This window comes from Sturnira hondurensis, unplaced genomic scaffold (genome assembly GCF_014824575.4).
Source record: "Sturnira hondurensis isolate 20B ecotype Veracruz unplaced genomic scaffold, ASM1482457v3 Scaffold0023504, whole genome shotgun sequence".
NCBI lineage: Eukaryota > Metazoa > Chordata > Mammalia > Chiroptera > Phyllostomidae > Sturnira > Sturnira hondurensis.
In genome coordinates, this window is record NW_028096135.1 from 230,385 (window position 1) to 250,092 (window position 19,708).

Genomic DNA, 19,708 nt, shown 5'->3' on the forward strand with positions numbered 1-19,708 from the left:
GGCCCACACACCTGGGAACCAGCACCAGAGGGGCCCAATTTGCTTGTGGGAAGCCGCAGAGGGGACAGAAATCTGAGAGAGACCAAAGCAAAGCGCCATTTTTTCCCTCTCTGACCCCGCCCCCACGTACAGCGTCACGACCCAGCAACTGGGTCGCCCCGCCCTGGTGAACACCTAAGGCTCCGCCCCTCATACATAAGAAGCATAAACAGACCAAAACGTTATGGCTCAAATAGAAGAACAGCTCAAAGCCTCAGAGCCAATACTTTTAAGCGACCAAAAGATAGCCAACCTTTCAGATGCACAGTTCAAAATACTGGTGATCAGGATGCTCACAGAACTGGTTGATTTTAGTCACAAATTAGAGGAACAAATGAAGGCTAAACTAATTGAAATGAAGGGAAATGCACAGGAAACCAATAGTGATGGAAAGGAAACTGGGACTCAAATCAAGGGAGTGGACCAGAAGGAAGAAAAAAATGACCAAACAGAAAAGAATGAAGAAACAAGAATTCAAAAAAAATGAGGAGAGGCTTAGGAACCTCCAGGACATCTTTAAACATTCCAGCATCCGAATTATAGGGGTACCAGAAGGGGAAAAGAAACAGCCATGAGTGGAAAACTTATTTGAACAAATTACAAAGGAGAACTTCCCCAGTCTGGCACAGGAAACAGACTTCCAGGAAATCCAGGGAGCTCATAGAGTCCCAAACAAGTTGGACCCAAGAAGGAACACACCAAGGCACATCATAATTACATTACCCAAGATTAAAATGAAGGAGAGAGTTCTAGAAGCAGCAAGAGACAAGGGGACAGTTACCTACAAAGGAGTTCCCATCAGACTGTCAGCGGATTTCTCAAAAGAGACCTTACAATCAAGAAGGAGCTGGAAAGAAGTATTCCAAGTCATGAGATCCAAAGACCTACATCCAAGCTTGCTCTATCCAGCAAAGCTTTCATTTAGAATAAAAGGGCAGATAAAGTGCTTCTCAGATAAGGGCAAATTTAAGGAGTTCATTATCACCAAGCCCTTATCATATGAAATGTTAAAGGGACTTATTATATGAAATGTTAAAAGGACTAATTTCTTTTGAGAAATTAGCTGATAGTCTGATGTGAACTCCTTTGTAGGTAACTGTCTCCTTTTCTCTTGCTGTTTTTAAGATTCCCTCCTTATCTTTAGTCTTGGGTAACTTAACGATGATATGCGTTTGTGTGTTCCTCCTTGGGTCCAATTTCTCTGGGACTCTCTGGGCTTCCTGGACTTCCTTCACCAAATCAGGGAAGTTTTCCTTCATTATTTGTTTGAATAAGTTTTCAGTTTCTTGCTCTTTCTCTTCTCCTTCTGGCAGCCTTATTGTTCAGATGTTGGAGAGCTTAAAGTTGTCCCAGAGGTTTTTAAGCGTCTCCCACTGCCCTGGATGAATGTTTCTTTAACTTCTTAGTTGTCAGAGTTCCATGTAATTTGCTATTCTGGCAGTTCTGGTTGTTTTGTTTTTTTTATGTGTGTGTATGTGTGTGTGTGAACTAATCAGAGACATCTGGTATTTTATTCATTAAAATTTCAGTATATTTTTTAAAACTCTAAAAAATATAATACTATAGCCACTCTACAAAACACAAACAATAATTTCTTACTGTCACCAAATATTCATTACTTAGCATTAAAAGTCCCCTGAATGTATCATAAATGTTTCAAGTTTATTTCACTCAAGATCTAAAATAATGTCAATAGGTTATAATTATTTAATTTGTTGCCATGTTTCTTTTCTATTTCAGAAAGTTTAAATTTTTCATTCTAATGTTTACCTTTATATTCACATATTTATTGAAATTATTGTTCTCTTCTTTTGCATCTGTAACTTATTGCTTCCATAGTAAAATCAATGTTAATATTAACTACTACCCTCATTTTCTTCTTTTCCCCACCACTCCTCTAAATTCCTTACATGAACTATTTTTCTTAATTTATTTTTTATTGTTGTTCAAGTACAGTTCTCTCCATTTTCACCCCACGACACCCCCCACCCTCCCCTCCCCTGCCTCCCACACTTTCCCGCCTGCCACCCTTGAACCTATCCCCTATGTATATGTCCATGTGTCCTTTATACATGTTCCTTGAAGGCCCTTCCCCTATTTTCCTCCATGATCCTTCTCCCCACTCTCCTCTGTTTATTGTCAGTTTGTTCTTTACTTCAATGTCTGTGGTTATATTTTGCTTGCTTGTTTGTTTTGTTGATTAGGTTCCACTTATAGGTGAGATCATCTGGTATTTGTCTTTCACTGCCTGACTTATTTCACTTAGCAAATGCTCTCCAGATACATCCTTGCTGTCATGAAGGGTAGGAGCTCCTTCTGTCTTTCTGCTGCATAATTTTCTATTGTGTAAATGTACCATAGTTTTTTGATCCACTCATTTACTGATGGGCACTTAGGTTGCTTCCAGCAATTGGCTATTGTAAATTGTGCCACTATGAACATTGAAGTGCATAGGTTCTTTCGAATTGGTGTTTCAGGGTTCATAGGGTATAATACCAGCAGTGGAATTGCAAGGTCAAAAGGCAGTTCCATTTTTAGTTTTCTGAGGAAATTTTATACTGTTTTCCATAGTGGCTGCTCCAGTCTGCATTCCCACCAACAGTGTAGTAGGGTTTCCTTTTCTCTACAACCTCACCAGCACTTGTTGTTTGTTAATTTGTTTATGATGGCCAGTGCCGCCTGTGTAAAGTGGTATGCCATTGTGGTTTTATTTTGCATCTCTCTGATGGCTAGTGATGCTGAGAACTCTTTCATATGTTTCTGAGTCCTCTGTATGTCCTCCTTGAAGTATCTGTTCAGATCCTTTGCCCATTTTTTAATTGGGTTCTTTGTCTTCCTGAAGCAGAGTCATATAAGTTGTTTATAAATTTTGGAGATCAAACCCTTGTCCATGGTCTTATTTGAAAATATGTTTTCCTATATGGTTTGTTCTCTTTTCATTTCAATGCTGTTTTCTTTAGCCATGCAGCTCTTTATTTTGAAGAGATCCCATTTGTTTATTCTTTCCTTTACATCCCTTGCCCTAGGGGACATATTAGTGAAAATATTGCTGCATGGGATATCTGAAATTTCCCTGCCTATATTCTCCTGTAGCGCTTTTATGGTGTCACAACTTATATTTAACTCTTTTAATCACCTTGAATTTATTTTGGTGTATTGTGTAAGTTGGTAATTGACTTTCATTTTTTTTTTGCATGTAGCTGTCCAGATCTCCCAACACCATTTGTTGAAGAGGCTATTTTTACTCCATTTTATGCTTCTGCTCCCTTTGTCAAATATTAATTGATCATAGAGACTTGAGTTTATTTCTGGGCTCTCTATTCTGTTTCATTGGTCTATATGTCTGTTCTTATGCCAGTACCATGCTGTTTTGATTACAGTGTCCCTGTAATATAGTTTGATATCAGGTATTGTGATTGTCCTACTTTGTTCTTTCTCAAAATTGCTGCAGCTATTTGGGGTCATTTACAGTTCTATATAAATGTTTGGAATGTTTGTTCTATATCTAATTCTTCCAACCCATGAGCACAGTATATTCTTCCATTTATTTGTCTTAATTTCTTTCTTCAGTGTTGTGTACTTTTTTTAATTTTTATTTTTTTAAGATTTTACTTATTTATATTTAGAGGGGAAGGAAAGGAGAGAAAGAGAGAAATATCAATGTATGGTTGCCTCTCATGAGTCCCCTGCTGGGAAGTGGCCTGCAACCCAGGCATGTGCCCTGACTGGGAATCGAACCGTGATCGTGTGGTTCGCAGGCCCATGCCCAATCCACTGAGCTACACCAGCCAGGGCTGTGTTGTGTACTTTTTTAAGTATATTTTACCTCCTTGGTAAGTTTTATTTCTAGGTACTTTATTTCTTTTTGTTGCTATAGCAAATGGAAATTTTTTCTGATTTCTGATTTTGATATTTCATTGTTGGTGTACAAAAATGGCTTTGATTTCTGAACATTGACTTTGGATCCTGCTGTTTTGCCAAATTCACTTATTAGGTCGAGTAGTTTTTTTGTTGGAGTTTCTTGGATTTTCTATGTACACTATCATATCATCTAAAAACAGTGACAGTTTTTCTTCCTTCTTTCCAATTTGGATGCCTTTTATTTCTTTTTCTTTCTGATTGCTGTGGCTAGAACTTCCAATACTTCTATTCAATACTATATTGAATAGAAGTGGTGAAAGTGGACAACCTTCTCTTGTTCCTGATCTTAAGGGGAAAGCTTTTTTGTTTTGTCCATTGAGCATGATGTTGGCTGTAGGTCTCTCACATATGGCCTTTATTATGTTGAAGGATACTCCCTCTATTCCCACTTTGTAGACTGTTTTTTATCATAAATGGGTGCTGTGCCTTATTAAATACTTTTTCCTCATCTATTGATACAATCATATGATTTTTGTCTTTCTTTTTGTTTATGTGATGTATTACATTTATTTATTTGTAAATGTTGTACCAACCTTGCATCCCTTGGGTGAATCTCACTTGATTATGTTGTATGATCTTTTTAATGTATTGCTGAATACAGTTTGCCGATATTTTGTTGAGGATTTTAGCATCTATGTTCATCAGCAATATTGGACTGTAGTTTTCTTTCTTTGTTGTGTCTTTATCTGGTTTTGAAATTAGGATGATGTTGGCTTCATAAAAAGAGTGTGGGAGTCTTCCTTCTTCTTGGATTTTTTTTGAATAGTCTGAGAAGTGTAGGGTTTAGCTCTTCCTTAAAAGTTTTGTAAAATTGTCCTTTGAAACCATCTGGTCCAGGGCTTTTGTATGCCAGAAGTTTTTTGATGATTGCTTTAATTTCATCAGCTGCTATCAGTCTGTTCAGGCTTTCTGCTTCTTCTTCATTCAGTTTTGGGAGATTTTTTTTCTAGAAATTTGTCCATTTCACCCTGGTTTTCAAATTTCTTGGCATATAGTTTTTCATAGTAATTTCTTACAATTCTTTGTATTTCTGTGGTCTCAGTTGTAATCTCTCATCTTTCACTTCTAATTTTGTTTATTTGGGTCCTCTCTTTTTCTTGATAAGTCTGCTTAACGGCTTGTTAGTTTTGTTTGTCTTTTCAAAGAACCACTTCTTGGATTTATTGATCCTCTGAATTGTTCTTTTGGTCTCTGGGTCATTTAATTTTGCTCTGATCTTGGTTATTTCCTTCCTTCTAGTTGCTCTGGGCTTTGTTGTTGTTCTTACAATTCTTGTAGATGTAGGGTTTGGTTGTTTATTTGAAATGTTTCTGTTTTTTTTAGATAGGCCTATATCATTGTGAATGTCCCTCTCAGGACTGCCTTTGCTGTGTCCCATATGTTTTGTGTTCATTTTCACTTGTTTCCAAAACCTTTTTTATTGTTTCCTTCCTCTCATTATTAATTCATTCATTGTTTAATAGAATGGTATTCAATCTCCATGAATTTTAGTGTTTTTGAGTTTTTCCCTTGAGGTTCAGTTCTAGTTTTGGACCCCTGTGGTCTAAGAAAATGCTTGGTATGATTTCAAGTTCCTTGAAATTGTTGAGGCTTGTTTTTTGTCTTATCATGTGGTCTATCTTTGAAAATGTTCCATGTACATTTGAAAATAATGTGTATTTGCTTCTTTGGGATGAAAGGTTCTATATATCTCTTTTAAGTGCATTTGATCTAGGGCATTGTTCAATGCCAAAATATCCTTGATATTTTCTGTGGAAGATCTATCCATTTTTGACAGTAGGGTGTTAAAAGCCCCTCATATAAGTGTGTTGCTTGTCTATATCTTTCTCAAAGTCCTCCAAGATTTTCCTTATTTATTTGGTGCTCCTATGTTGGGTGCATATATGCTTACAGTGTTTATGTCTTCTTCTTTTTTAAAGATTTTATTTATTTATCTTTAGAGGGGAAGGAGAGAGGGAGAGAAACTGATGTATGGTTGCCTCTCATGTTTCCCCTGCTGGGAACTGGCCTGCAGGGAACTGGCCTGCAACCAAGGCATGTGCCCTGACTGGGAATCGAACCGTGATCCTCTGGTTCTCAGGCCTGTGCTCAATCCACTGAGCCACACCAGCCAGGGCTATGTCTTCTTGATTGATTCTTCACTTCAGTATTATGAAGTGTCCTTCAGTGTCTCTTTTTATGGCTTTTGTTTTGAAGTCTATTTTATCTGATATACATATTGCTACACCAGGTTCCTTGTCCTACCCATTTGCTTGGAATATTTTTTTTTCAAAGGCTTCACTTGCAGTCTGTGTAGATCTCTTGTTCTGATGTGGGTCTCTTGTAAGTAGCATACGTGTGGATCATATTCTCTTATCCATTTATCTCCCCTATGTCATCGATTGAAACATTTAATCCATTAACATTTAGGATTATTATTGATAGGTACTTATTCATTTTCCCTCTTCGTACCTGTGTTCCTCTCTCTTTCACTCATTTCCTTCCTCTTCTTATAGCAGTCCTGTTAGCATATCTTCCAGTGCTGGTTTAGTTATGGTATATTCTTTCAGTTTTATTTTGTCTTGGAAACTCCTTCTTTTGCCTTCCATTTTAGCTGAGAGCGTCACAGGGTAGAACAGACTTGATTGCAGGCATTTTCTTTTTATTACTTGAAATATATCTTGCCATTCTCTCCTGGCTTGTAGTGTTTGTTGATAAATCCAGCTGGTAGCCTTATCTGAGCTCCTTGCATGTTACTTTTTGTTTCTCCCTTGGTGCTTTTAAAATTCTCTCTTTGTCTTTAAAACTTGGCATTTTAATTATGATGTGTCTTGGAGTAGGCTTCTTTGAGTTCATCTTGATTTCCTCTGTGCTTCCTGAACTTGCATGGTTTTTCCCCTCTCCAGGTTCAGAAACTTTTCTGTAGCTATTTTTTCAAACAGGTTTTATATCCCTTGCTCCTTTTCTTCTGGTATCACTATGATTCAAATATTGTTGCATTTTGTGTTGTCTTGCAGTTCTCTTGAGCTATCTTCATATTTTTTAGTCTTTTTTCATGTGTCTTCTCTACCTGGGTACTTCTTTCTACTGTGTCTTCCAGCTCACTAATTCAGTCCTCTGCTTCATCCGGCCTGCTTGTAATTATTTCCAGTGTGTTTTTTATTTCAGAAATTGTATTCTTCATTTCTCCCTGGTTCTTGTTCATAGTTTGTATTTCCTTTTTCATACTATTGTAATTCTCACTCAGTTTCTTGTGGTTGTCTGTGAGTTCCTTGAGCATCCTTATAACCATTGTTTTGAATTCTATATCTGACAGTTTTCTTGCCTCCATTTCATTAAGCTCTTTTAGTGGGGAATCTTCCATTCCTGTCAACTGCAGGTTGTTTCTTTATCTCCCCATTTTAGGTGAGTCTTTTTTTTCTATGATTCCTGATGCTCTGCTTTGCTAGAGTCTTTGTAGGGTGAACTTCTATGTTAGGAGTTCTGTGGGACTCAGTGGTGCAGTCTCTTTGATCTCCTTGGCTGGATGCTCTAGGTTTGCCCTTTCTTCCATTTGTGTGGGCTCCCTTGTTGTACTTGGGTTTTACTTGTTGGTGGTTCCTTTGTTGATGTGTTCTCTCCTCCAGTGGGTTTACTAGTACTCACAACTCCCACCTTATCTTGTATGTAATTGGGGCTGGGTGAAGGTGAAATGAATGAAGACAGCAGGAGAGTATTTTATTGGATTTAACACACCAAAAAGTAGAAAACAGGAGATCCTTTGGAGAAGTACAGCAATAACCATGATATTTCACCCAACTAGCCATGTTTTATAAAAGATAAAAAAGAGAGAAGACTCTTATTATAGGGTAAAAAGAATGTGAGATGACCCCAGAAAGCAGAGCACTAATGCGAGGTTAGATGGTGGGATATAGTGAGAGTAAGGGATAGAAACCTGGCTTGTTGGTAAGAGAATAAAGTTAACCAAACAGTAATAGAGCTCAGGAAGATAGTAAAATGGACCAAGACCAGGGAAGGTTACTGTGTGGGAATTGAAACAACAATAATATGACAAGAAATATATGACCTGAATAAAAAGAATAAAATGTAAAAGACCAAGAGTAGTGTGTTATTGGAATACAAGTGAAGTGAAGGAAGAGAAATTAAAATGCAATATGAAATGGAGAACAAAGAAAACCAGTCAAACAATGAAATCAAACAAAGAAAACAACATGGAAGGAAGATAAATTTAAAAATAAAATAATAACAAAAGTAATAATAACAAAAGTAAAAAATAAAATGCTAGCTCTGTAGGGTAGCTAAGTGAAATTTCTGTCAGTTGTTGGTGTTAGCCTTCTGATAGCTCTCTGGATCTGTGTTTGGCCCTTTCAAAGCTCCAAGTCTTATTGTCTTACACTTGGAAGAAAAAAAAATGCCTCCTATGGACTTTAAATCTTCCAAGCGGGTTCTGCTGATCTTCCTGGATGCTACAGGCAGAGGGAGGAAGGGCTCTGATTTTTTTTCTTGTGCTTCTGTGCTGGGAGCTCAGTATGGGCCACAATATTCACAGGTGTCCAACCTCCAGCAAAAGCCCTAAAAGTGCTGCATGGCCCCCACTCTCCATACATGACAGGCCAGCACTTTTAATCCACCTCATTGTGCCACCCTTTGATTAGTCCGTGTGGTGCACCAAGTGGGAGCAACTGGCACCCCCTCCTCCCTCTTTGCTGGCCTGGGTACTGCACATGCACAAAGTCCCTTCAGGGCATTTTAGTTCCCCTAACAAATTAGGTCTCTCTGGGGCCTACTACTCCTCCAAGCCCCTGCTAATCTACTTTGATCAGTTAATGAGGCACCCTGATTTGGAACAAATCACGCCCCTCCTCCTCCCTCTTTGTTGGCCTGGTCACAGGGCGGGAGAGTCCCTTGCCTAGCTGCTGAGAACCTTTTTTTTTAAAACAAATTCCCCTTGGTTGTGGCTGACAGTTCTTAACAAGCTCTTGGCTTTTCACACAGCCCAACTCTCTAACCAGTCCTGAGACTGTCTGGGTCAGGGTCAGTTGCAGCCCAACTCTTCTCCCATCTCCAGGTATCACCCCACTCCCCAGTTTCTCTGGTATTGTCCTAGCCAGTGACCACAGTCCCAGCTGGGGAATTCTGTCTCTGTGGGCCTCCCACCAAGTCTTTATTCCCCCAGTGACTTTAAACATTCAGGTCTCTCCTGGTATGGGACTGGCTTCCCTGCTCTGGGAGGGAAGGGAGCTGTGAAGTTAGTCACTGATTCAGCTCTCCTCCAAAGCCCCTGCTGCATCTGTGGTCCCTGGCACTGCAGGCACAGTCTGCAGCAGCCATGGTTCTCTGGCACAGGTCCCAGGAACCTTCCCATGGGCCTACCCAATCTCCTTACCATCTGTTTTTAAAAGTTCTCTGCAATCTTTGGCTTCCAAACTTCATATAAGCTGGGATTCCATGGGCTGTTCACCCTGTTCTTCAGAAGATCAGGTAGGTGTCCCAGTTGGGTTCACAAGCAAGTGAGTTCAGGTCCCACCTACCTCACAGCTATCTTCCATGCCCTGGTTGTTTATTGTTTTTTAAAGTGGTTGTTTTCTTTCTTTTGGTTGTGCAAGGAAGCCAAGCATCTGTACCTATGCCTCCATCTTGGCCGGAGGTCCCTAAAATCAATATTTTTTGATGGAAACAACTTGACTAAAATTTTAACAGAATTTTGAGACCCATTAAAACAAGTTTTAATGGAAAAAAGGCCTATGTAATAAAATTATACCAAAAATGAGCTTATAAGTGAGGTAGGGGTAAATAGAATTAAAGTATTCTAATGCCCTTGTATTTATTGTTCAGAAGAACAGTAAAAATCGATTTAATGTTTGGGAGTGATAAATATGTTCATTATATTGATTATTGTGATGGGTTTATAACTGTGTACATCTGTAAAAATCTCATCAAATTGTACACTTTAAATATATGTAGTTAGTTGTATGTTTTTTCTCCCATTCCTATAGTTAGTTGTATTTTAATTACATCTTGATAAGGCTGGAAATCTTTTTTTAAAAGATATTGCTTACATGAAGATGCATGTTGCAACTTCTAAGGTAAGCACTAAAATGATAGGCATCAAGTTTGCAACTAAAGGAGTAAAGAAAAAATGAAATGGTATAAAATAATCAAAATATAAAAATTCAAGACAGGGAGAAAGAACCATGGAATAGGAAAAAGATGGTAGATACTAATCTATATGTATTAGAAATAATATTAATTATAAATGAACTAAATAATCCAGTTAAAATGGTGGTATACCTGACATTGAAATAAAATACAAGTTGATACTGTTTCCAAGCTACAGATGTAAAACATAAAAGTATAAAAGGTTGAAAGCAAGAAAATGGGAAATGGCACGGCATTTAAATGTTAATCAAAAGAAAGCTAGTATGGCTTCTGCTTCTGGGTAGAGAGTAGGTAACAGAAAGCCACACTCCTGCTGCAACAACTCTAAAAACTAGAAAATTTTAAAATCCATATCTTAAATAATCATGGGAAGCTGTGGAGCAAGAGGAATGAGGCAAACTAAAATTTAAGTGGAGAAGGGAGAGGGGGCTACCTAGTTGAGGTGATGATCACTAGATGTTTTCTTTCTTGGTGGCCTTTGCAAAAAAGTCTTAGTGCTGAGAGAACAAAGACTTTGTAACCTCTCAATAAAAAGTCTGGTAGGGCCATGACTTAAAAACAGCAATAAACCAGAGGTCAATTGTGTTGTCCACAGCCAGAACAACACTGAGCTACTATGGACACATGTACATCAGACTGCCCCAGCAAAAACCCACTCCTTTTGATCAGAAGGCCCATCAGGCACCAAATGCACCCACCCTGACTACAATTAACCTGCCAAAGCCCTGGCTGGTGTAGCTCAGTGGATTGAGCATGGACCTGTGTACCAAAAGATCACTGTTCGATTCCCCATCAGGGCATGTGGCCGGGTTGCAGGCCAGTTCCCAAGACGGGCCAGTTCCCAGCAGGGGATGCACCAAAAAGCAACCATACATTGATATTTCTCTCCTTCTCTCCTTCCCTTCCCTTCTAAAGATAAATAAACAAAAATTTAAAAAAAAACCCTGCCAAAACCATCTGGCACACAATCAACACAGAGGCCACTTTTCAAGATTGGGAAAGATAGCTAGTTATCTAACTCAAGGGAACAAACACTAACAGTCAAACAAAATGAGGAGACAGAAGAATATCCCCCAAATGAAAGAACAAGAAAAAAACAGAAAAATTCTAATGAAATGGAGATAAGTAATTTGTCTGATATAGAATTCAAAAAAAACAGTCATAATTATGCTCAGCAAACTTGAGAGCTGAATAAAGGAAATCAGAGAAAACTTCAACAAGAGTTAGAAAATATAATAAATACCAGTCAGATATGAAGAATACAATAATGAAAATAAAATACATTAGAAGGAACCCACATCAGATTAATTAATACAAAAGAATAAATTAGTGACCTGGAAGACAGAATAGTGACAATCACCTAATCACAAGAACAAAAATGAAAAAAGGAATTTTAAAAAATAAAGATAATATAAGGGACCTCTGGGACATCATGAAATGCTCTAACAATCACATCATAAGAATTTCAGAAGGAGAAGAGAGAAAGGAGCAGAAAGTATATTTGAAGAAGTAATGGCTGAAACTTTCTTGATCTGGGGAAGCAAACAGATATTCAGGTACAGGAAACACAGAGAGCTCCAAACAAGATGAACCCAAAGGGGCTCACACCAAGACATATTGTAATTAAAATGGCAAAAGTTAAAGATAGACAGTCTTGAAGGCAGCAGGAATGAAACAGCAGGTCACATACAAGGGAAACCCCATAAGGCTATCAGCTGATTTCTCAGCAGCAGCTCTATAGGCCATAAGGGAGTGGTAGGAAAGATTTAAAGTGCTTACAGAAAGAAACCTACAACCTAGAGTACTCTATCAGGCGAGGTTATCATCCAGAAATGAAAGGGAGATAAAGATTTTACCAGACCAGCAAAAACTAAAAGAGTTCACCACCACTAAACCAGCTCTACAAGAAGTGTTAAAGGGTCTTATTTAGGCAGAAAAAAAGGGCATAACCAGAAATTAGAAAATACAGGAAACAAAATGCTCTCACTCTTAAAGGCAAATATGTAATAAACACAGTGATTCATCTACTTAAAATACCAATATGAAAGTTAAAACACAAAAGTAGCAAAGTTAACTATAACTATAATAAATAGAGAATTCACAAAACAAAAATATATATGATATCACAAACATAAAGCGTGGAGGGAATAAAAATGTAGTGCTTTTAGAATGCATTTGAATTAAAATGACTATCACTAACTGTATATATAGACTGCTATATATACAGATGGATAGGTATGAACCTCATGGCAACCATAAACCAAAGCTTTATAGTGTCTACAATAGACACATTTAAAATAGGACTCAGATTGAAAGTCAACTTTAAAGCAAAGTTTCTAGAAATAAAATGGAAATGTTATAATAATAAAAGGTCAATTCAATAGTCAGATATAAAATTCTAAAATTTGTATTAACCTAATAATATAGCTTCAACATACATAAAGTAAAACTTGGCATAATTTAATATAGAAATAGGTAAATTCACAATCATATTTAGTGATAACTTATTAAACTGATAAGAACAGATACTACACTTGATCTTAGCCAAAAGGCCGAGAAGCGATAGTGATAACTTATTTAAAGAACACCCAAACATCAATAAGAATATAGAAGATTTGAACATGATTAATGGAGCACACCCAACAACTGCAGGTTTAACATTTTTTCAAGTTCACATGGGACATTTAATAATTAGACCATATGCTGTGCCACAAAACAAGAAATTTTAATAAATTGAAAACATAAAATGTGTTCTCTAATAAATTAAACATTAAATCAGCTAGAAGGTTAACTAGAAATTAAGCAGCACACTTCTAAATAATGTGTTTGTCAAAGCAGATATATTTTTAACCAAATGAAAATGTAAATATCATGTATTAAAATGTGTGATATGTAGCTAAAGCAGTGCATAGAGAGAAATCTTGAAGAGGAAAGAGTGATATTGTCAGATATCAGAAGTTATTGTAAAGCTACAGTAATTAATACAGTATTATGTTGATACAAGGATAGACAAATATGTCAATGTAATCTTTGAATTGCAAAGTTAATTTAACATTTTAAATCATTATAATTTGTCATATTAACAAGATAAAGTATAAAAAGTATATAACTCATTTCATGAAAAAAGTGCTTAAAATTTAGTATCCACACATGTTTTTAAAACTTTCAGCAAATTAGAATAGAAAGGAATTCCCTTATTCTGAGAAACAGTATCTACAAAAACCTACACCAATCATCATATTTAATACTGATCCATTGAAAGCTTTCCTTTGGAGGTTAGGAACCCTTCTTTATCATCACTTCTATTCAGTACTGTACTGGAGGTGCTAACCAACACACTAAAGCAATAAAAAGATATAAAAGGTATGAAGGTTGGAAAGGGAGAAACAAAACAGTCCTAAGTTACAGATGATATGAACTGTGTACATAGAAAAAAATAAATATCTACATGTAAATTATTAGAATTAACTAAGAAGGATAGCAGGTTTGTGGGATGCAAAATCAATATACAAAAGATAATTATATATCTATATAATAGCCACAGACAGGTAGAAAATAAAATTAATAGCACATCCCATTTACAATGGAATAAAATAGTCACAGGTACCTAGAAATAAATATACACAATTTTCTCAAGGTCTCTATGGGAAAAAAAGGAAATTTAATAAGAAACTTTAAAGAAGAGTTAAAAGCCAAGGTGGCCCATGTACATGAACTGAAAAATGCAATATTATGAAAATGTAAATTATCCCCAAACTGATCTATAGATTCCATACAATCCAAATGAAAATCTCAACAGGACTTTTCTCTTATAGAACTCAACAGGCTGATTTTAAAATACAAAGGGTCAAGGATTGACAAGACCCTCTTGAAAAAGAAGAACAAGGTGGGAGTAATTGCTGTATAACATATTGAAACTTGATTTATAATGAAGATGTTGTAGAATAATAGCTTTTAATAAAATTTGCTGAAAAATTTTGATACCCACATGGAAAAAACATTAAATTGGATGTTTAACTCAATCAAACACAAAAATCCACTCACATTGGTTTACAAGTCTAAATGTGAACATAAAAAAAAAGTCTCTTAGATGAAAAAAAAAAAGTGTGTCTTAACAACCTCAGAATTGGGGAATAAAGAGAATTGGCTTCTCACGGTTCGATTCCCAGTCAGGGTACATGCCTGGGTTGCAGGCCAGTTCCCTGCAGGCCATCTCCCAGCAGGGAACACATGAAAGGCAACCAAACATTGATTTTTCTCTCCCTCCCCTCTAAAGATAAATAAATAAATAAAATCTTAAAAAAAAAAGAGAGAATTGGCTTCAAGTTGCAAAAAGCAGTAACCAGGAAGTATTTTTATAAGTATCACCACATTAAAATTATGAACTTAAGCTCATCAAAAGATAAGAAAATAGAATTAAAAGGTTGGTCACAGAATAGGAGCTATTTGCAGCATAAATAGCCAACAAAAGACTCACATCGACAATAAAATGGCAACAAACTCACAACTATCAATAAATTAACCTAAAAGAACAGAAAAACAATGAAAACAAAAACTAAGCAAACAACTAGAACAGGAACAGAATCAGAGAAATAGACATCACATGAAGGGATTTCAGTGGGGAAAGGGAAGGGAAGAATGGGGGGGGGAGGTACAGGGAAGAAGAAGCATAATTGGTAGGCATAAAATAGATCAGTAGAGATAAAAATGGTATAGAAAACAGAGGACTCAAAGAACTTATGTGTACAACTCATGGACATGAACTAAGAGGGGGAATGCTGGAGGGTTAGGGGGCAGGGCAGAGGGAAGATAAAGGGGGAAAAGTTGGGAAAACTGTAATAGCATAATAAATAAAAATAATTTAAAAAATAAAATAAAGACTACATGCAATACTCCTTCAAATCAATAAGAAAAAAGGCAGATTATCCCACAGAAAAAATTGGCAAAAAAAAAAAACCACCCTGCAAACAAACTTGGATAGGCATTCCACAAAAGAGGAAATCCCATGGCTATTACTTATAAGGAAAGATGCTCAACTTCATTATTAATCATGGAAATGCAAAATAAAACAACAGACCCATGCTATGCAGCCATCAGAAAGGCCAAAATGTAAAAACAAAGTTAATACCAAGTGTTTGGAAAGATTTGGATCAAATTGAACTCTCATACATTGCTGATAAAAATGGAAAATGGTGCAAAAGCTTTGGAAAACGGTGTGGAGGTATCTAACAAAGCTGAACATCTGCATACTCAGCTAGTTCACTTCGAGATATGTGCCCAGTGGAAATGCATATATACTGTACATTCAGCAAAATACACTTACGAGAAGGTTCATGGCAGGACTTTGTGTAAACACCAAAAATTAGAAACAACTTCAATGTCCATGACTGTGGTATATTCACACAATGGACTACTATACCACAATGGGAATGAACAAACTATAGCTAAACAAAGTACATGAATCTCACAACCATAATGCTGAATGAAAGAATCCAGAAACCAAAAAATGTATACAATATGATTTCACTTACTTCAAAAACTAAACTATATCTTAGGGATGTATACATAAATAGTATAATTATGAAGAAAAGCAAAGAAATAATTATCATAAACATGAAAATGGTGGTTACCTTTAGTGGGAAGGGAGAGAATGTGATTGGAAAGGTACACAGAGCGAGTCTTCTGGATTGCTGGCAATATTCTTTTTTTTTTAAGATTTTATTTATTTACCTTTAAAGGGGAAGGAGAGAGAGAGAAACATCAATGTATGGTTGCCTTTTGTGTGTCCCCTGCTGGGAGTTGGCCTGCAGGGAACTGGCCTGCAACCCAGGCATGTGCCCTGACTGGGAATCAAACCGCGATCCTCTGGTTCGCAGGCCCGTGCTCAATCCACTGAACTGTGCCAGCCAGGGCTGCTGGCAATATTCTTAATCTAGATGATGGTTGCACTTTTGTACCAAATGTATTTATTTTATGCAGTTTGTTCTACAGTTTTAGTTTACAATTTTAATGGAATTTTTTAAGTAAAGAAAGTAGATCCAAGGACTGAACCCTAGAGCTCTCTTATATTTAGAATGTTTACTGTCCTTTCACTGTTCATATTTTTCATTTTCTTTTTCTTATATAGCAAACTCTCAGTTATTAACAACCACACCTAAAAAAAGAATATGTTTATAAACCCTACATTCATTCAACACTCAAGAAACTTTTTGAGCACCTACCTTATGCCAGGCACTTGGTCAAGCTACTTGGAATATGGCAGTGGGCAGAACAAAGAAAAAACCCTGATTTCACGGAACTTACGTACTAGTGAGGCCTAGAGAGAATGTGTCAAGGAGGATGGAGTGGATAACTACTCAAATGTTTCTTAGATGGAGAGTAAGATGAGAACATAACAAAATTGACTATTGACTTTGATAAGTCACTCACATAATTTGGGTACCACCTACAAATGGATGAGCTTCATCTAAACCTCTTTTGTGAACTCCCAGTCTTTGTGTATTTGCCAGTTTAATACACACAGATGTCTTGTGTGTCCAAAACTGTAAACCCCAACTTATTCCTCATCTAGGGTTCTTCATCTCAGTGAATTGCATCACCATTTACCCATTTGCCCAAATCAGGAAACTAAAAGTTATCTTTAATCCCTCTTTTTCCCCTCCATTCCTCTTTACACTTCCAATTTATAATCAGTGCTTCTAAATGTATCTCAAATATAGAGAAAGCAAGAATTTGAAGTGTTTCTACATACCTAGCCCACAAGGATATTAGTTATCCTGTTTTTTTTCTTCAGGGCTCAGAATGGAAATATCCCTCAGTTCAAGAAGGTGGTTTTCCAGGAATTTACCGATAGCTCTTTCACTCAGCCCTTATATCGTGGAGAACTAAATGAACACTTGGGACTCCTGGGTCCATGTATAAGAGCAGAAGTCCAAGACAATATCATGGTGAGTTGAGGACAATGGAATCACAAGAAAATTAATTCTGTACATTTTTGTCTCTGATTATAAAAATAATGTATTCTCACTTTTGAAAATTTTTAAATATAGAAAATAAATTGAAAAATAATCTCATTATTAACATTTTGCTGTATGTTCTTATCTTTTTGCCAAAGTATTCTTCTATTTGTGTGTTCAGAATTATACAAGATATAATTCTACTAGTTTTTTGACTAAATAAATGTATGTCATAAACATTTCTTATGTTATTTAAAATCATTTCCTAAGTATCTTTTCAAGAGAAGACATAATAGTTTACTACATGAATTTGTGATCTATTTAACCATTAAGTTTGAATAGATAGTTTTTTTCACTATTTAAATAATGCTGCGATCACAACTCTTTCCCTAGGATAAAATTCTAAAACTACAATGTACTCAATACATGAACATTTTAAGACTTTTTGTACTGAATTATCTGTTAATGTTCTTTTCACATTTGACATTTTTGGAGGGAGTGCTTTCCTTATTAATTTATATTTCATATATAGATCACTGATTTATTAATGATCATTGATCATTTTAATGAATAGTCATTTTCCATGTTTGTTTTCTCTTAACTTTACATGTATTTAAAGATTTTATGGCCCTGGCTGGTGTAGCTCAGTGGATTGAGCACGGGCCTGCAAACCAGACGATCGTGGTTCGATTCCCAGTCAGGGCACATGCCTGGGTTGCGGGTCAGTTCCCAGCAGGGGACTCACGAGAGGCAACCACACATTGATATTTCTCTCCTTCTCTCCTTCCTTTCCCCTCTAAAGATAAATAAATAAAAAATCTTTTAAAAAAGATTTTATGTATTTATTTTTAGAGAGAGGGGAAGGGAAAGAGAGAAACTTTAGTATGTTGTTGCCTCTCACATGCCCCCTACTGGGCACCTGGCCCACAACCCAGGCATGTGCCCGACTGGGAACTGAACCAGTGACCCTTTTCTTCAGTCTGGCACTCAATCCACTTAGCCACACCAGCCAAGGTATATGTAGTGGTTTTTAAATTAAAACAGGTTTCTATATTTCAGGAAGTAACCTATAAATATTTCCTTTATAACACTTTCATAGCTTATATGTTTATAAAAATCCTTCCCTATACAGAAATTTGATTTCTTAAAATCACCTATACATTCTTGTCCTTTCTTTTACAGTTTAATTTCTTAAGATTTAACTTTTAAATCCATTAGTAATTTCTATAGACTTAGAATTTATTTTGGTGCATTGTGGGAGCCAAAAGTCAAAGTAGTTTTATTTTTTCCCAAAAAATAGTCATTCATTGTCCCAATTGATGGTTTACATTAAGGATATAGAAGGATCTAAAGTTATGGGATTGTGAGTGATTTTTTTCTGCCTTGATTTTCATTTTACTTTTCATATGGCCTATGAAAATGTGTCCTTTTTTTTCAAATCTGAAAACCAGTCTTTTAAAACATTTTATGCATTCATTCTGGATTTTTTAAAAAGATATTATTTATTTATAGAGAGAGGAGAAGGAAGGGAGAAAAAGAGGGAGAGAAACATTGATGTGTGAGAGATGCCAGGGCTCATTCTGGAGTTTGTCATGAAGAACCTTAACCTAAGTATCAAGTCCTGAGATAATGGTCTCTTAAACCCCCTAGAGTGATATTTTTCCTTTTACTTTGGGATTGCTTTTTAGTATTTAGGAATTTTCTCCTTTGCAACTTTGAGTGCATGTCTTAAAATTTTTTAATACAAAAATTCTTCATAGTTTCCTTTATAGAGCTTTAAGTTTGGGTTCTAACAACATCCATCCTATGTACCACTTCCTCTGGGCATTAAAATATGGATAAAGCAAAAATAGATATTACTATTAGGAATATAAACACTAAAATGCTTGCATTCTTTTTTTTTTTACCCATTTTGTTCTGCAGGTAACTTTCAAAAACCAGGCCTCTCGTCCCTACTCCTTTTATTCTAGCCTTATTTCTTATGAAGAAGATCAGAGGCGAGGAGAAGAACCTAGAAAAAAGTTTGTCAAGCCTAATGAAACCCAAAGTTACTTTTGGAAAGTGCAAAATCATATGGCGCCCACTAAAAATGAGTTTGACTGCAAAGCTTGGGCTTATTTTTCTGATGTTGATCTGGTAAGCAGGTCTACATTGTGCTGGCCACTTTCTGGTTTAGAAGAAATTGTCTTTGCAATATCTGCTAAGAATTTTGGTGTCTATCCTAAGCATAATGGGAAGCTTTAAATAGGGGAGGTTGCATCAAATTTGTATTTTAGAAATACCATTCTGGAATATACTGAGGAGGATGAATTGTTCTATGAGAAAATGAAGAGTAGGTTGGAGGAGCATAAAAGATGATACCAATCCACTCTGGTTCATAGGTGAGAGTGCTTCTACTCATGGGATTGATGTTTTCCCTCTCAGGAAAAAGATGTGCACTCAGGCTTGATTGGACCTCTTCTGATCTGCCACACTAACACACTGAACCCTGCTTACGGGAGACAAGTGACAGTGCAAGAATTTGTTCTGTTTTTCACTATTTTTGATGAGACCAAAAGCTGGTACTTCACTGAAAACATGGAAAGGAACTGCAGGGCTCCCTGCAATATCCAGATGGAGGACCCCACTTTTAAAGAAAATTATCGCTTCCATGG

At 36.4% G+C, this 19,708-nt stretch overlaps 1 protein-coding gene and 1 pseudogene across 3 annotated transcripts in view; one reads left to right on the top strand and one right to left on the bottom strand.

Annotated features, from left to right (window-relative positions):
- The window catches only part of F8 (coagulation factor VIII), a 211,571-nt gene that overhangs the window by 139,288 nt on the left and 52,575 nt on the right, over positions 1-19,708 (top strand). For all 3 annotated transcript variants that reach the window (XM_037037826.1, XM_037037828.1, XM_037037827.1), the window contains 3 exons: positions 16,892-17,045; positions 18,978-19,190; positions 19,479-19,707. In XM_037037826.1, the coding sequence (XP_036893721.1) occupies positions 16,892-17,045; positions 18,978-19,190; positions 19,479-19,707 (596 nt within the window). The remainder of the gene's footprint in view (positions 1-16,891; positions 17,046-18,977; positions 19,191-19,478; position 19,708) is intronic.
- LOC118981111 (uncharacterized) lies at positions 12,544-12,662 on the bottom strand (annotated as a pseudogene).